General features: G+C 36.6%; 1 protein-coding gene across 1 annotated transcript; it reads left to right on the top strand.

The window, feature by feature from the left end:
* The first annotated feature begins 1,330 nt into the window (after positions 1–1,330).
* Positions 1,331–14,176, top strand: gtpbp1 (GTP binding protein 1). Its single transcript, XM_058771476.1, has 12 exons — positions 1,331–1,833; positions 4,084–4,195; positions 4,277–4,457; positions 5,968–6,316; positions 6,740–6,863; positions 6,965–7,079; positions 7,171–7,315; positions 7,393–7,575; positions 10,754–10,889; positions 10,980–11,158; positions 11,271–11,435; positions 12,970–14,176. Exons 1-12 carry the CDS (start codon positions 1,645–1,647, stop codon positions 13,066–13,068), a joined length of 1,977 nt encoding a protein of 658 aa, XP_058627459.1. The 5' UTR covers positions 1,331–1,644; the 3' UTR covers positions 13,069–14,176.
* Positions 14,177–14,596: the final 420 nt, after the last annotated feature.

Genomic DNA, 14,596 nt, shown 5'->3' with positions numbered 1-14,596 from the left:
ACTTGGAACCAAACAATTTAGTAATCTATACCTGAAATTACATTGATTCTGAGAGCTATTGACTTCTAAAATGAATTATTATTATTTTTTTAATGTTAACATGTTTTAAAAACTAACAAACATTTCTTGCTTGAATTGTAGGGAAAAGAATGCTAAGTTCAGCCAGAGCTCCATTAAAAAGTCGCACTCTAATGGCTAACAACTATGCCAACAGAGCACTTTTTACTCTTTGTGTCAGACATGATATTGTTCTGCCCATTGTTCTGGCTGGGTTGCTTGCTTTTTGTTTTTCGGAGGACCACGTCCACTAGAGCACCTCACCAGCCCTTAAATTGTGCCTCTGCTAAAGTGTGTCACTTTGCTTCTTGGCTCACTGAGACCTGGATAAGCTACTAAAGATGCTGCCTTTTTATCCCCAGATTCAAACTGGACTTCCTACATCTGCTGTCATGTGACTATTAATTGATATAAGAGAACCATGTGAATATGATGTAACATTTTTAAAATATTAAGTACTTAGGGAGTACTTCAGGTAAATATTTTAGGTTAAAGAGGTTCTGCTGGACCCTCTTGATTACAGTCCAGTCAATGCTATACTTCTTGATTTTAAATTTAGGCTCAATAATTTATTTTACATTTTTGTTTTTGTTCCATTGACTTGTGTCACATGTCTGCCCTACATTGCAGCCAAATCAACCAAGATCCAATCATTCAGCACATTGCCTTTATAGGTCCAGAAACCTAAAGTGATTTCAATGATCCAGCCAGTATTTTATCACACTTTATACAGTACATTATTATATCAGATGAACAATTCAGATTTAAATACCATCTGAAAGGGGTGAAATAACATATTGTTGCCTGACTTGACATCACTCAGATTCTTGCTGACACGTTTAGTAGTTTAGTTCAATTAGATTACACAAGAAAAATAATCTGGTGACTCTTTTATGTATAATATTCTCGTTACAGGTTTTGTTGTAGCACGTGGATTCAGAGTTACTACACAACTGCGTGATGAAGACGGTCAAATAAAATGTCCGTGTTCATCTCGCTCGTGTTTAAATAGCATACTGATATCCTTTATTTATTAGTCTGACTCTTATTTTTTCAATTAATTGTTTTTTATTATTATTTATTTTAATTTTTTTTTTTAAATTTTGTTCTGTCAACCTAAGTATGTACCAAAACAAACCTTGCGACTTCACAACTAAATGTTACATCATTTGCATTGTAATTATATTTTATTAGTAATGACATGCACCGCCCACGAACTTTCATTGGATAATAACACACGTGATTATAATTCTGGAGAAAATGATTGGCCAGGACCGCTGATCAATAATTCATGAGGAGAAGAAAAACACACGACTAATTTTCTTAACATTTTTAAACTTAACATTTAAACGTGCAACGTGACAGATTGGCAGACTTTGGTGTACTCTATGACCAGTTTAGCGTGTTATTGTGATACCAGTAATATGTAGCGATACTTGTTTATCTCGACGAGGCAGGTTTTAGCCTAGTGGCCAGCGACGTTACAGTCTGAATGTGTTTGTGCTGTATCAGCTTACAATTGTCCCCCCAAAATCCGCATCGTTTTAAAGTTGTTTTAGCTTGATTTTAAAATCTGCTGCCCCAGAGATGGCATCAGCAACGACGACGGATCCGGGTTTTAATCCCGGAGCCATAGGGCTACCAGAGTCTGTAGTCCCCGCTAGCATGTTTGCTCCAGCGCGGGGATGCGGCGAGGATGACGGCTCGGAGTGCTTCGAGGACGGGGAGATGTTCAACGGCGAGGCCGTGGATCTCGGTATTGACTTCTCCAGCAAGGTAGGCCTCAAACAGAGTCAGCCTAGTCGTAGTAAATGAATGCGTTTACAAAAATATATTATTAGTAATGTGACTACACGTTGGAATTTTGAACTGTCAGTTTTAATTATGTTATTTGATTTTCTTTACTGTTTTGAGATTTTCACTGTTTTACGAGCTGACCACTGAGTGTTTGTATCTGTAAACCTAACCTAAGCTAACCCGGCTATCTTTAGCGATATTTTTTGCAAATTTCTTATCGTCTGCATTATATTATGCACCTGTCGTAGTGCAGTATTAAAATATGGCTTTCTGATTTATCCATCTGTGTGGGGGTTTAGCTGTAAAGCAAGCTGATTGTAGACTGCAAATCTGCATTAATTCCAATGAATGAAATATGGACAGTTTGTCAGTTGTGAAGAAAACCCACAACGCAATACCTGATGAAATATCAGCGCAACACCGAGGGATTTCCCTTTAGAAGGAGGGAGACAAGGAGGAGATAAATAGATCACAGAATGAGGAAGTCCATTTTATGAATTGATAACTTTTTTTTATTGTTGTTTATGGTCCCAAAGTTTTAACACCATGTAAACAATGAACAACATTTTTCTTCCTTGAAATAAGTTAACTGAAATAAAATATAATATATATATATATTTCAACTAGTTGCAAAGGCATAATGTCTCATTTTCATTTGGTTTAACTTGATGTACTAAAATATCTAGAGCTAAAACTGGAGGTAAATAAATAGACATTATAGAAGACTAATACAAATGACAAAAACATACAACAAAATTACTAAAAATGTAACTAAAATAGTGCTGTCAAACGATTTATCGCATCCAAAATAAAACTTTTTGTTTACATAATATGTACTGTGCATTGTTGCTATGCATATATAATAACACATATATGAAAATATTTACATGTATAATTTTTTTAATATTTATATTATATATAAATATATTTAATATATAAACGTAACATTTTTCTTAAATATATATGTGCAAGTGCGTGTATTTATATATACATAATAAATAAACACAGTACACAAACATATATTATGTAAACAAAAACTCTTATTTTGGATGCGATTAATCGTTTGACAGCACTAAACTAAAATTAAAAAAGAAAACTACTTCAAAATACAAATAATAATTATAATCGTATCGCTTTACTAAAATAATCAACCTGGCAAGATTACCTCTGGATATTGAACACTGTGAGCATAATAATAAGCTAGTATCTGTTTTAACGGTTCTTTACAAGTGAGGAACTAGCCTTCATTTCATTGTCACTAGTAGCTATTTATTATATACAAGTAACTACTATGTAATTACAGATTTTAAACAACAAATTTAGGTTCTGTATTGCACACATCCACCATTTATTACAAATAGTATGAATTTGATTGTTTTTGGCACCTATTCCAGTTTTAATAATAACTTTTTATTAGTTCTTCTGGTACTTATTTCTTAGTTACTAGCAACTATTAAAATAGTTAAAAGTATATGTTGTTTTAGACACTAGTGTGCATAAGCAATTTTAATCTTTCTAGTAATATAGAACTCTGTCTCTCAGTCACAGTCTGAACTCTAAGCATGACAAATGATTAGTGAGATGAAAAATGTTGCCATACAATATATTTGTATGCATTTGTGTGTATTAATAATTATTGGCATGGTTACTAATGGCTAATAAATGAGTACTGGTAATAGTACTTAATAGTACAGAAGTACAATTCCATGTAGTCTTTCAGTTATTATGAGATATTATAAGTACATGCATTATATTTCAACAAGAAATAGAAAAATGTTGTCTTAAATAGCTTTAGATGTATAGCATGTCACCGCACGACCCAGCTTGGCATGTCAGCTATTCATAAACTAGTTTAGGTCTACATATCCACCAGTGCTCAACCTTGATGGATGTGGGAACCAGGGCAGATGGCTTCATGTTTTCTGCTGTGGCAGCTGCCTTCTTATCATTCATCAGACAGTTTCAGACTGAGGGGGAGGATCTGTTTTTGCATGAAGTGTTGTCACTTTGGCTTGTGTAACATTACTCCTCATAACAACTGATGAAACGCACAGTAAAGCCCGGCAACTCTGTTCTTCAAGTACATTGATGACTTTGTTCTGTTTACACTGGTGTTGAGTCAGACTGAGCCTTTGTACTGCATTTATGACTGTAGTAAAACAAATAGATGGAATGTTGTTCCACAGTCGTTCTGTGTTTAATAAGATTCTTTTCTGTTGTGTATCATAGCTAGCCCTGGTCAGTCCCAATGGCGAGCAGTATGACTTACTACTACGGCAGCTGCGTGACAGGATGGATGAGGGCTGTGGGGAGACCATCTATGTCTTGGGGGTGGGTTCAGGTGAGAAACTGAGATGAGAGCCTTGAGACTCATTTAGTTTTTTTAAGAATACCCACCAGCTTGTCTCTCACACTCTTTCAGATGGAGGAGACTATGGTTTGAATGAGAGTGATATGCAGGCGTCTGTGGCCACAGTAAGGTCCATGTGTGAGCAGATTGAGGCAGACCTCATCCTTTTGAGAGAGCGTGGCGAAGCTGGTGGCCAGGTCAGAGATTACCTTATTCGCCGTCGAGTGGGAGAAGCTGACTTCCTGGAGGTTAGGTAAGTGATGAGAAAAGTGTGGCATCCAGCAGCGTGGGCTAAACTGAAAACAGTTCAGTTTAAAGGGTTATTCCACCCCAAAATGAACATTTTGTCATTAATCACTTACCCCCATGTCGTTCCAAACCCGTAAAAGCTTTGTTCGTCTTTGGAACACAATTTAAGATATTTTGGATAAAAACCGGGAGGCTTGTGACTGTCCCATTGACTTCCAAGTAAATAACACTGTCAAGGCACAGAAAAGTATGAAAAAAACATCATCAGAATAGTCCGTCTGCCGTCAGTGGTTCAACTGTAACGTTATGAAGCTACGAGAATACTTTTTGTACGCAGAGAAAAAAACAAAACCACTTTATTCAACAATTCGTCTCCTCTGTGTCAGCGTAGCACCATTTTGGAGAATATCCACTGGATGTAAAATTTTCATTTTGGGGTGGAGTAACCCTTTAACTAAAATAAACACTTGGTCTCATGTACTCATGGTTGCTCAAACATCATGTACTTTTTTTTGTGTGTGTAACATAAAATTAGGTGTTCAGGAGAATGTCCAGGCTGCTATTTTCTACAAAATGAATGCTGACAATGCAAAAGATCAAGAAAAGTTCATCCAAAAGAACAAGAATATACACAACCTTTCAAAAGTTAATGAAAACTTGTATTTAGGAAGGAGACATTAAATTGATAGAATGTGACAGTAAAGACATTTATGATGTTACTGAAGATTTCAATTTCAAATAAATGTAGTCTTTTTAAAACTCTCTTTTTTTCACGGTTTTCACAATATTAAGCAGCATAACTGTTTTCAGCATTGATAATAAGAAGTGTTTCTTGAGCAGCACTCAGCATATTAGAATGATTTCTGAAGGACCATGTGACACTGAAGAGTAATGAATACTTTGCCATGACAGTAATAAATTAAATTGAAAGATATATTCAAATAGTTGTTATTTTAAATTGTAAATAATATTTCACAATTTTACAGTTTTGATCAAATAAACACAGCCTTGCTGATCATAAAAGACTAGGTTACCGGTGTTAAGCCGCATCACAGGTTACGCCACTTATGCACCACCGTTGAACTGTTTTGTTGTTGTCCATTCAAGCACTGAATGCGAAATTGCGGCTAATTCATTACATTTTAAAGTAAAACGCGCACAGGAACTTATTAGCCATTTAAAAGCAAAGGAAAGTGAGGAAAAGCGGGAAAACTCCAATGAACACAAGCCCCTAGTGATACCAGTATTACCGGTGTTGTCACGCATTGATTAACCGGTGGGAAAATTTCCTCAATGTCACAAGCCTATAAGACACGTCTTTCAAAAACATGTTAAAAACTTACCAACCCCAAACTTTTGAACAGTAGTGTAGCATATCGAGGATTCATGTGATTCATGCTCCATTATATTAAAGGGGCATTTTTAATATGTCTTCCAAGTTCTAAGAAGCTTTTACCTTATTGACTATAGCCATTTTGCATTACTAACTCAAGGCATGATGGTGTTTTCCTCAGGGTGGCTGTAGTGGGGAATGTGGATGCCGGTAAGAGCACTCTGCTGGGTGTGCTGACTCATGGAGAGCTGGATAATGGACGTGGCTTTGCACGACAGAAGCTTTTCAGGCACAAGCATGAAATGGAGAGTGGCCGCACCAGCAGCGTGGGCAATGACATCCTGGGATTTGATCAAGAAGGCCAGGTAGTCAACAAACCTGACAGTCACGGAGGCAGCCTGGATTGGACCAAGATCTGCGAGAAGTCTTCTAAAGTCATTACCTTTATTGATCTTGCTGGCCATGAGAAGTATTTGAAGACTACTGTGTTTGGAATGACCGGCCATCTGCCTGATTTCTGCATGCTGATGGTGAGGAGGGGAAAAGTTCAGTTTCAAAACCTAGTGAGCTGCCTTGATACTTCATAGGAAGCTTTGTTTCCTTCAATGGCAGCATCCTGATCAAATATGAGTATGAGTGAGCCACATGAGAAATGACTCTAAATGCTCTAACAAACACAACAAACCCTGGTTAAAACACTGCATTTTAAGTCAACATTTCATTAACTTTAAAAACAAAAAACATTTTTTTTTTAGTTCTGATTAAAATACATTTGTAATAGACATTTCCTTCAGATGTGAATTTGTGATTAAATTTGGCATAATTTTGGACCAAACTTCATGTTGGAAGCACATTTATGAGACATAAAGTTGGAAGCCTATTAGCGTTTGTAACAAAGTGCTCTAATGATTGTTAACATCTTTAAATTTACTCCATTCCTCTCTCTTGCACAGATTGGAAGTAATGCAGGAATTGTTGGCATGACCAAAGAGCACCTGGGTTTGGCATTAGCTCTCAATGTTCCTGTCTTTGTGGTGGTTACAAAGATTGACATGTGTCCAGCTAATATTCTTCAAGGTGAACCATAATAACGCCATTGCTTAATTGACTGTAAATTATGGAAAGCTGTAGGTACTGCCATACTAATGAACACTATGTATGTAACACTGTCTTTTCAGAGACCTTGAAGCTCCTGCAGAAGATATTAAAGTCTCCAGGATGCAGAAAGATCCCTGTCCTAGTCCAGAACAAAGATGATGTCATCGTCACAGCATCCAATTTCAGTTCTGAGAGGTGATGCCCCACAATACACATTTTTGCTTATCGCTGACTTTTAACCCAGTTATTCTCCAGAGTCCAGACTCACGTATATTTGTTTTTGTAGAATATGTCCCATCTTCCAGATCTCTAACGTCACAGGAGAGAACATGGACCTGCTGAAGATGTTCCTGAACCTGCTCTCCTCCAGAAGCTCATTCAAAGACCACGAGCCTGCCGAGTTCCAGATAGACGACACCTATTCAGTACCAGTAAGCATGCTGTCTGTCTCAGTTTATATATTTATATGTGTCCCCTCTCTCAACAGTCCAATTTTTTTTTTGACCAGGGTGTAGGAACAGTAGTGTCTGGGACCACGTTACGAGGGCTGATTCGACTCAATGACACTTTACTACTTGGACCAGACCCTTTGGGAGCTTTCCTCCCCATCACTGTCAAATCCATTCACCGCAAGAGGATGCCTGTAAAAGAGGTCCGTGGTGGACAGACGGCCTCTTTTGCTCTGAAAAAGGTATGTGGTGTGGGTTCCAAACTAAATGGAATTAAATATTTAGGAGCCAAATTAACTCTTTCCCCGCCAGCATTTTTGCACAAAAGGTTGCCAGCCACCACCAGTATTTTTGATAATTTTCTCTCAAATTTCATGGCCCCCAGAATATTTTGTTGTATTGAATATCTGAACATGCAATACATCAAAATAAAGAACAGAGCCTCTAATTTTAAACCAAAAAAAATCTATTTTATTCTTGCTTCAAGAATAATTTTTTTTAATCAACACTTGAATGTAGGTAAGATTATTAATAATAAAAAAAAAGCAACATTTTGAGCAAAAACCTGAGAATCTTTTTTTTTTTTTTTTAATGCTACATATGGATTATATTCATTTTGATGATCAAAGCAAATATGCAGTAGGTCACTTCCATCAGTACTCCCAAAGCTTGCACAGTACTTCACAGTACCACTTCTTGGACCAACATTTCACTCTAACATTAGGCAGTTTTCATTTATATGCTGTTTATTGTTGATGATCGCATTATTTTTCATATGCATCTGCTTGCATATGAGATCGCTTGTTTCTGCGTCTTCCTCGCACATGTTTTTGATCAGGAGATGCGTAATAGCACCCCCGAGTGTATAACAGTGTAAACACGGAAACACAGAAAATTGTGTTTGGCGGGGAAAGAGTTAATTTAGTTGACAAATTACAGAATTGTTCAATAAAGATTGTTGTTCAGAAGTTCCCAGATGACATCGTCTTTTTAGTGATCCTGATTATATTTGTGACATAAGTATATAAATAAACTGTTTCTTAAAGAATATTTATACCTGTTTGGAAATGAATACTGTTTAAATTACAGTTGGACCTCACTGCTAAATGTTGTGAATATGTATTATTATTTACAACTAACAGTTCCTGATTGATTTTACATAATTGAATTGGCAGTTCAGTAAGAGAATCATTTGCAAGTGATTTATTCCGAATCAGATTTGTTCAGTCAATCTTTTTGACCAACACATTAAAATCTAGTGTTGACAAACGATTAATCACGATTAACCACATCCAAAATAAAAGTTTTTGTTTACATAATATATGTATGTGTACTGTGTATATTTATGTATATATAAATACACTCACATGCATGTATATATTTCAGAAAAATGTTGTTTATAAAATAAATGTATTTATAATGTAAATTATATGAATATAAATAGACATGTAAATACATGTATATTATAATAATATAGCGTATGTATATAAATATTTTCAAAATATATACTGTATTTGTGTGTATTTATTAGTGCTGTCAAACGATTAATCGCGATTAATCACATCCATAATAAAAGTTTTTGTTTACATGTGTGTATACTGTGTATATTTATTATGTGTATATATAAATACAAACACATGCATGTACAGAATCATGAAAATGTTTTTTTTTTTCTGTAACGTATTTCAAAAAGTGAAACTTTCATATATTCTAGATTCATTACATGTAAAGTAATACATTTCAAAAGTTTTTCTTTTAATTTTGATGATTAGAGCTTACAGCTCATGAAAGTCAAAAATCAGTATCTCAAAATATTAGAATATTTACATTTGAGTTTCATTAAATGACCATCCCTACAGTATAAATTCCGGGTATCTCTTGTTCTTTGAAACCACAATAATGAGGAAGACTGCTGACTTGGCAATGGTCCAGAAGATGATCATTGATCGCTCCCTCCACAAAGAGGATAAGTCACAGAAGGTCATTACTGAAAGGTGTGGCTGTTCACAGAGTGCTGTATCAAAGCATATTAAATGCAAAGTTGACTGGAAGGAAGAATTTGGGTAGGAAAAGGTGCACAAGCAACAGGGATGACCGCAAGCTTGAGAATACAGTCAAGCAAAGCTGAATCAAACACTTGGGAGAGCTTCACAAGGAGTGGACTGAAGCTGGAGTCGGTGCATCAAGAGTCACCACACTCAGACGTCTTCAGGAAAAGGGCCACCAAGCCACTTCTGAACCAGAGACGACGTCAGAAACGTCTTACCTGGCTAAGGAGAAAAATAACTGGACTGTTGCTCAGTGGTCCAAAGTCCTCATTTGGAAATAAAGGTCTGGAGGAAGACTGGAGAGGCACAGAATCCAAGCTGCTTAAAATCCAGTGTGAAGTTTCTGCAGTCACTGATGATTTTGGGTGCCGTGATGTTTGCTGGTGTTGGTCCATTGTGTTTTATCAAGTCCAAAGTCAATGCAGCCGTCTACCAAGAGATTGTGGAGCTCTTTATGCTTCCATCTGCTTTATGTAGATGCTGATTTCCTTTTCCAGCAGGACTTTAGCACCTGCCCACAGTGCCAAGGAAATTTCAGATGGCACTTAGAGGCTTTTGCATCTGAACTCTTCATTTATTTTTATATATATATATATATATATATATATATATATTAGTGTTGTCAAAAGACCCGGTACTTCGGTACCAAAACGGTACTAAAAAAGTGAAAACGTCACGGTACCAGGTTTTTTTAAGTACCGGTGGTACCGAGTACCCGGTCAACCCGGTTCTTGACGCGTACGGCCCGATGATTTCCGCGATGCAGAAAACGCGGACGGAATCTCGGAATTCAGTTATAAAAACGGAATTTACAGTTGTCATGGAGTTGGAATGTCACGGAGTTTGTCAAAGTTTGGATGAATTAATCAAAAGTAGGTCATTGCACTTAAATCAAATCGCGACGTGGACTAGTATCTGTAAATATTAAGCTGCAAAAGTCGATTCAAATATGAATCCGCATGTTCTGCGAGTCTCTGTGTGAGTGAATGAATGGCAGAGGCAGCGGTTTTCTTTTACTACATACACTGAAGCGCGCCCGATGCTCGCGGTGATTCATCATCTGCCATCTCAATGAGGACATAAATACATAAACAACATCTACAGAACTGCTCTGAGAGTAGCAGCTTTTGTGAGTGGAGCGCTGCTTTGTGTACAGCCGTTACTGGGAAACGTCTCTCTCCGTGCTCTAAATGCGCCTCCTACTGGCAGAGAATGAATTTGCATATATATATATATATATATATATATATATATATATATATATATATATATATATATATATATATATATGCCGGCTCAAATAGAGTGTAAGCCTGTGGGAAACACTCTAGCTGTTCATTACAACATTCCTCCTCATTTCTCTCTCCTTCAGATCAAGCGCTCATCAATAAGGAAGGGCATGGTCATGGTGTCACCACGATTAAACCCGCAGGCATACTGGGAGTTTGAGGCCGAGATACTTGTTTTACATCACCCGACGACCATCTCGCCTAGATATCAAGCAATGGGTGAGATAACATGCACTTGCACGCTCTTAAATGCAAATATGTGAGATTTGTTTCTAACCATTTCTCTCACTTGTCTCTTCCTTCCCACAGTGCACTGCGGTAGCATTAGGCAAACAGCCACAATCCTCTCTATGACCAGAGACTGCTTACGCACAGGAGACAAAGCTACCGTACACTTCCGCTTCATTAAAACCCCAGAGTACCTGCACATAGACCAGAGGCTCGTGTTCCGAGAGGGAAGAACAAAGGCTGTGGGCACCATCACGAAGGTCAGCTTCATGGGGCGTTAGACTTTGAGGGTGTAGCTTACAACTGAATGCATGCAAGTGTTTCAGTATTTTCCGGCTAGCAGTTGATCACTTTTGTTCTTTTGGCTTGTAGTTGCTTCTGTCAACAAATAATCAGCCGTCAAACTCTAAACCTCCACAAATCAAGATGCAGTCAACAAAGAAAGCCCCGACTAGAAGAGAGGATGGAGTGGCCCCGTCCAATGAGGAGAGCGCTAGCACAGGATCGCCAGCCGCCCAACAAAACCTACCGCAACAGGTAATAACAACAGACGAGGGGAAGAATACTAAATATAAGCTGTGTTCTGCTCAGATTTATGAGTATTGGCAATTTGTCTTCCTGCTGTGTTTTGTCTGATCTGTCTGGTCTAACAGCTTTCTATCACTTCTTTTCCCTTCACTCCACGTTTTCATTTTCCTTTCGATTCTCACATGAAATATTTACATCATGCTCTTCTGTTGTGCTTTCATTTCATCCCTCTTTATTTCCCACAAATTGCTCTGTTTTTGCTTTCGTTTACGTTTTTGTTTCATACTTCTTACTGCTTCAGACAGAAATGGAGGAAGATCCTCAAAACAAAGAGAACAAGGTAAAACAAGGGACAGCAAGTGACTCACTCATTCTCAAGACTGCTAATCACCCCCTCACAGGAACTGTGCTGTTTATAGAGTCTCAACATCCTGAAAGCACAGTGCATGATGCATCTTTTACCCTAATTATACTGTGGCATGGAAATGAGTGAGGCTTGTGACCAGGAGGGTGTCGTGTTTAATATTCGTAGTTTGGGAGTGGTCTCAGTACACAAGATAATGAACACTGTAGTGTTCCTGTAACTGTGCATTTAGGCACAGATTAGTATTTGGTGTGATGGTTCTAATTTTCTTGGGCAATGTTACAGTGATCTGTTTGGTTGACAATGACAGATGAATATTTGGATTTTAATTTTGTTAAAATTTGAATTTGACTTTACTAAAATATTTATTATTATTATTTGAATTCTGCATGTGACATTGAAGTTTTTGTGGTATTTTAAAGATTTGCATTTTTATTTTTATTTTTTTAAACCTTTGCTTTTTTTTTTTTTTTTTTTAAGAGGTGAAGTTAAATTTAAAAACATAAAAAAAATTGGCTGACGTAATTTTTAATGAATTTCTGAATACCATCCCAAAAGTTGAAACATTTCAATTGTTTTAAATTGATCCATCTAGAATTCAAATGAACAAAATTCAAATATTTCTGTAATTTTTATAGCTGCATAGAAAATTGCAATGTGTGGTTATATTTGCAAATCAAATATTTATTAATATTTGTCAATAATCAAATATATTAATATTTATTAACGAAGAACCACCATTATTTTAGTATGAAATATGTTTTAATTAATATTTTGAATTCTTTTTTTTTATTTTCAGTTTTTAATTTACATTATATATTCTATATAGTTTTTAACTTTTTTTTTTTTTTTTTCAGTTTGAGTTCTTTTTAGTACTTTAAACTGAAATGAAAAAGAGAAATGTTGCCTTACCAACTAGCTGAAATAAAAAAAAAAATCATTTCAGTTTATGGTTTTGGTTTTAGGTTTCATTAAATGTATTAATCATGTAAACTATATGTACTTACTGTGTAGTTATTCTGTGGCGCTGCTTATTATTATTATTATTATTTTATTTATAGTATTATTTATTTTATACTGCTGCAGTATAAGTGGTAGATGTTGCCATAGCAGGATCAAGTGTAAAGTTTTCAAAGTCAACAATCATCTAATAACTTCCTTTCTCCTTTCTTCTTGAAGCCAAAGTCTGGAGGCAGAAGACGAGGAGGTCAGCGGCACAAAGGCAAACCTCAAAGCAACTCCACAGTGACCCTCGCTGGTGCGGTCGGGGGCTGCTAAACTCCTCCTTTCAAGAGTCCAGTTCACCCTCCATGTTTTACTCTCGCCACCTTTCACCTTCCCACATGGACCAGACCACTTTGATGACCAGGCTTAAGAGTTCACAGAACCAACATGCACATTGTTTTGTGAATTTTAATTTATTATAAGACGTGCGTGTGTTCGTAGACTGTATATACCGTAGATTTTGAGACTATAGGACACATACTGAATAGTGGTTCTGTTTTGGCTGTAAATGTCAACTTAAGAAGGATAAGCCTGAAGTCCGTTTCTTCTTGCTGAACATGGCATCATGTACTTGCTCTATGACTGTCATTCTTATCACATTTTTAGGATAATCCCATTGGCAATGATGTAAAGCTCTGGCGGCTGAACTGTTCATTATGTAGCTAACTGTTTTTAAGGGACTATTAACGAGACTTGTCACAGAATTGTGTTTAATTTGAATCAGCATTGTTATTGTGGACCATAACGATGAGAACCGGGTGGATTCCAGATGCTTTCGGTGAGTGTTTATGACCTGAATTCATTGGGGGCTGAAGACACTGTGACTGCAGAGTTTGCTGGCAGCTAGTTTAGTGTGAAATGCGAATTGGCAATTAAACATGCTTTGAAATCTAATCGCACTCATTGCTAATTACCTCATATTACAGTTTATTTACACTTCCCCAAATCCTTGGTCAAGCTGAGCAAATCACTCGAGTGTTTTCAGGCCTGACAGATTTGGCTCAGGTTCTGGGAACATGCTCAGTTATCAAATAATATACTTCAGACTACCCAGTGAAATATACACGAAGGGACGAAGAACAGAATGTAGATCTTAAGGTTATAAAATGTGTATAATAGTTAATGATTGGGAAACTTTACAAACCAGTGCCAGTTGCTCTTAAGAATTATTTTTCTTTATTAACCTTGTTTATTTTCCAGCTGTGATCTATAGGCCTTCGGAACACTTGCTGTAATTTCTTTCAGATGGTTTTACTGTTTGAGCTTTAGTATTCACACCCTTGAGGCAATATGATACCTGGACCATTCTCTGCGTTTACCTGTGAAACTCATTTTCCACTACCAATATAGAAATAAACTGATGTTCACAATATCAGCAGTGTGTGATTCTTATGCTAGTTTCGCTGAGTCTAGTCCAGGGGTCTTCAACCTTGATTTTTCCAATCAGTCTGCTTAAAGGGATGGTTCACCCAAAAATGAAAATACTGTCATCATTTACTCATTCTCAGTTGTTTCAACCCTGTATAAGTGTATTTCTTCATTTGAACACAAAAGATATTTTGAAAAAAACGTTGGAGACCCCATTGACTTCCAGAGTATGGGGGAAAAAAAAATACTATGGAAGTCAATGGGGACCAAAAACTGTTTGATTACCCATTTTTCAAAATATCTCCTTTTGTGCTCAACAGAAAAAAAAAAGAAACTGAAAGTGGAATAACCTGAAGGTGAGTAAATGATGACAGAATTAAAATTTTTGGGTGAACTATCCCTTTAAAATCAGTCCTTTCTTACAATAGACTGC

The sequence above is a fragment of the Onychostoma macrolepis genome, chromosome 03 (assembly GCF_012432095.1).
Source record: "Onychostoma macrolepis isolate SWU-2019 chromosome 03, ASM1243209v1, whole genome shotgun sequence".
Taxonomy (NCBI): Eukaryota; Metazoa; Chordata; class Actinopteri; order Cypriniformes; family Cyprinidae; genus Onychostoma; species Onychostoma macrolepis.
The sequence above is the reverse complement of the archived record's forward strand: the minus strand, read 5'-3'. Positions and strand labels throughout refer to the sequence as shown.

Bases quoted from the DNA above. Each gene is read 5' to 3' on its own strand.
- gtpbp1 (XM_058771476.1), top strand. From the start codon at position 1,645: ATGGCATCAGCAACGACGACGGATCCGGGTTTTAATCCCGGAGCCATA. The intron at 4,458-5,967 runs GTAAGTGATGAG...TGTTTTCCTCAG, and splicing joins GCTGACTTCCTGGAGGTTAG to GGTGGCTGTAGTGGGGAATG. The intron at 6,317-6,739 runs GTGAGGAGGGGA...TCTCTTGCACAG, and splicing joins CTGATTTCTGCATGCTGATG to ATTGGAAGTAATGCAGGAAT.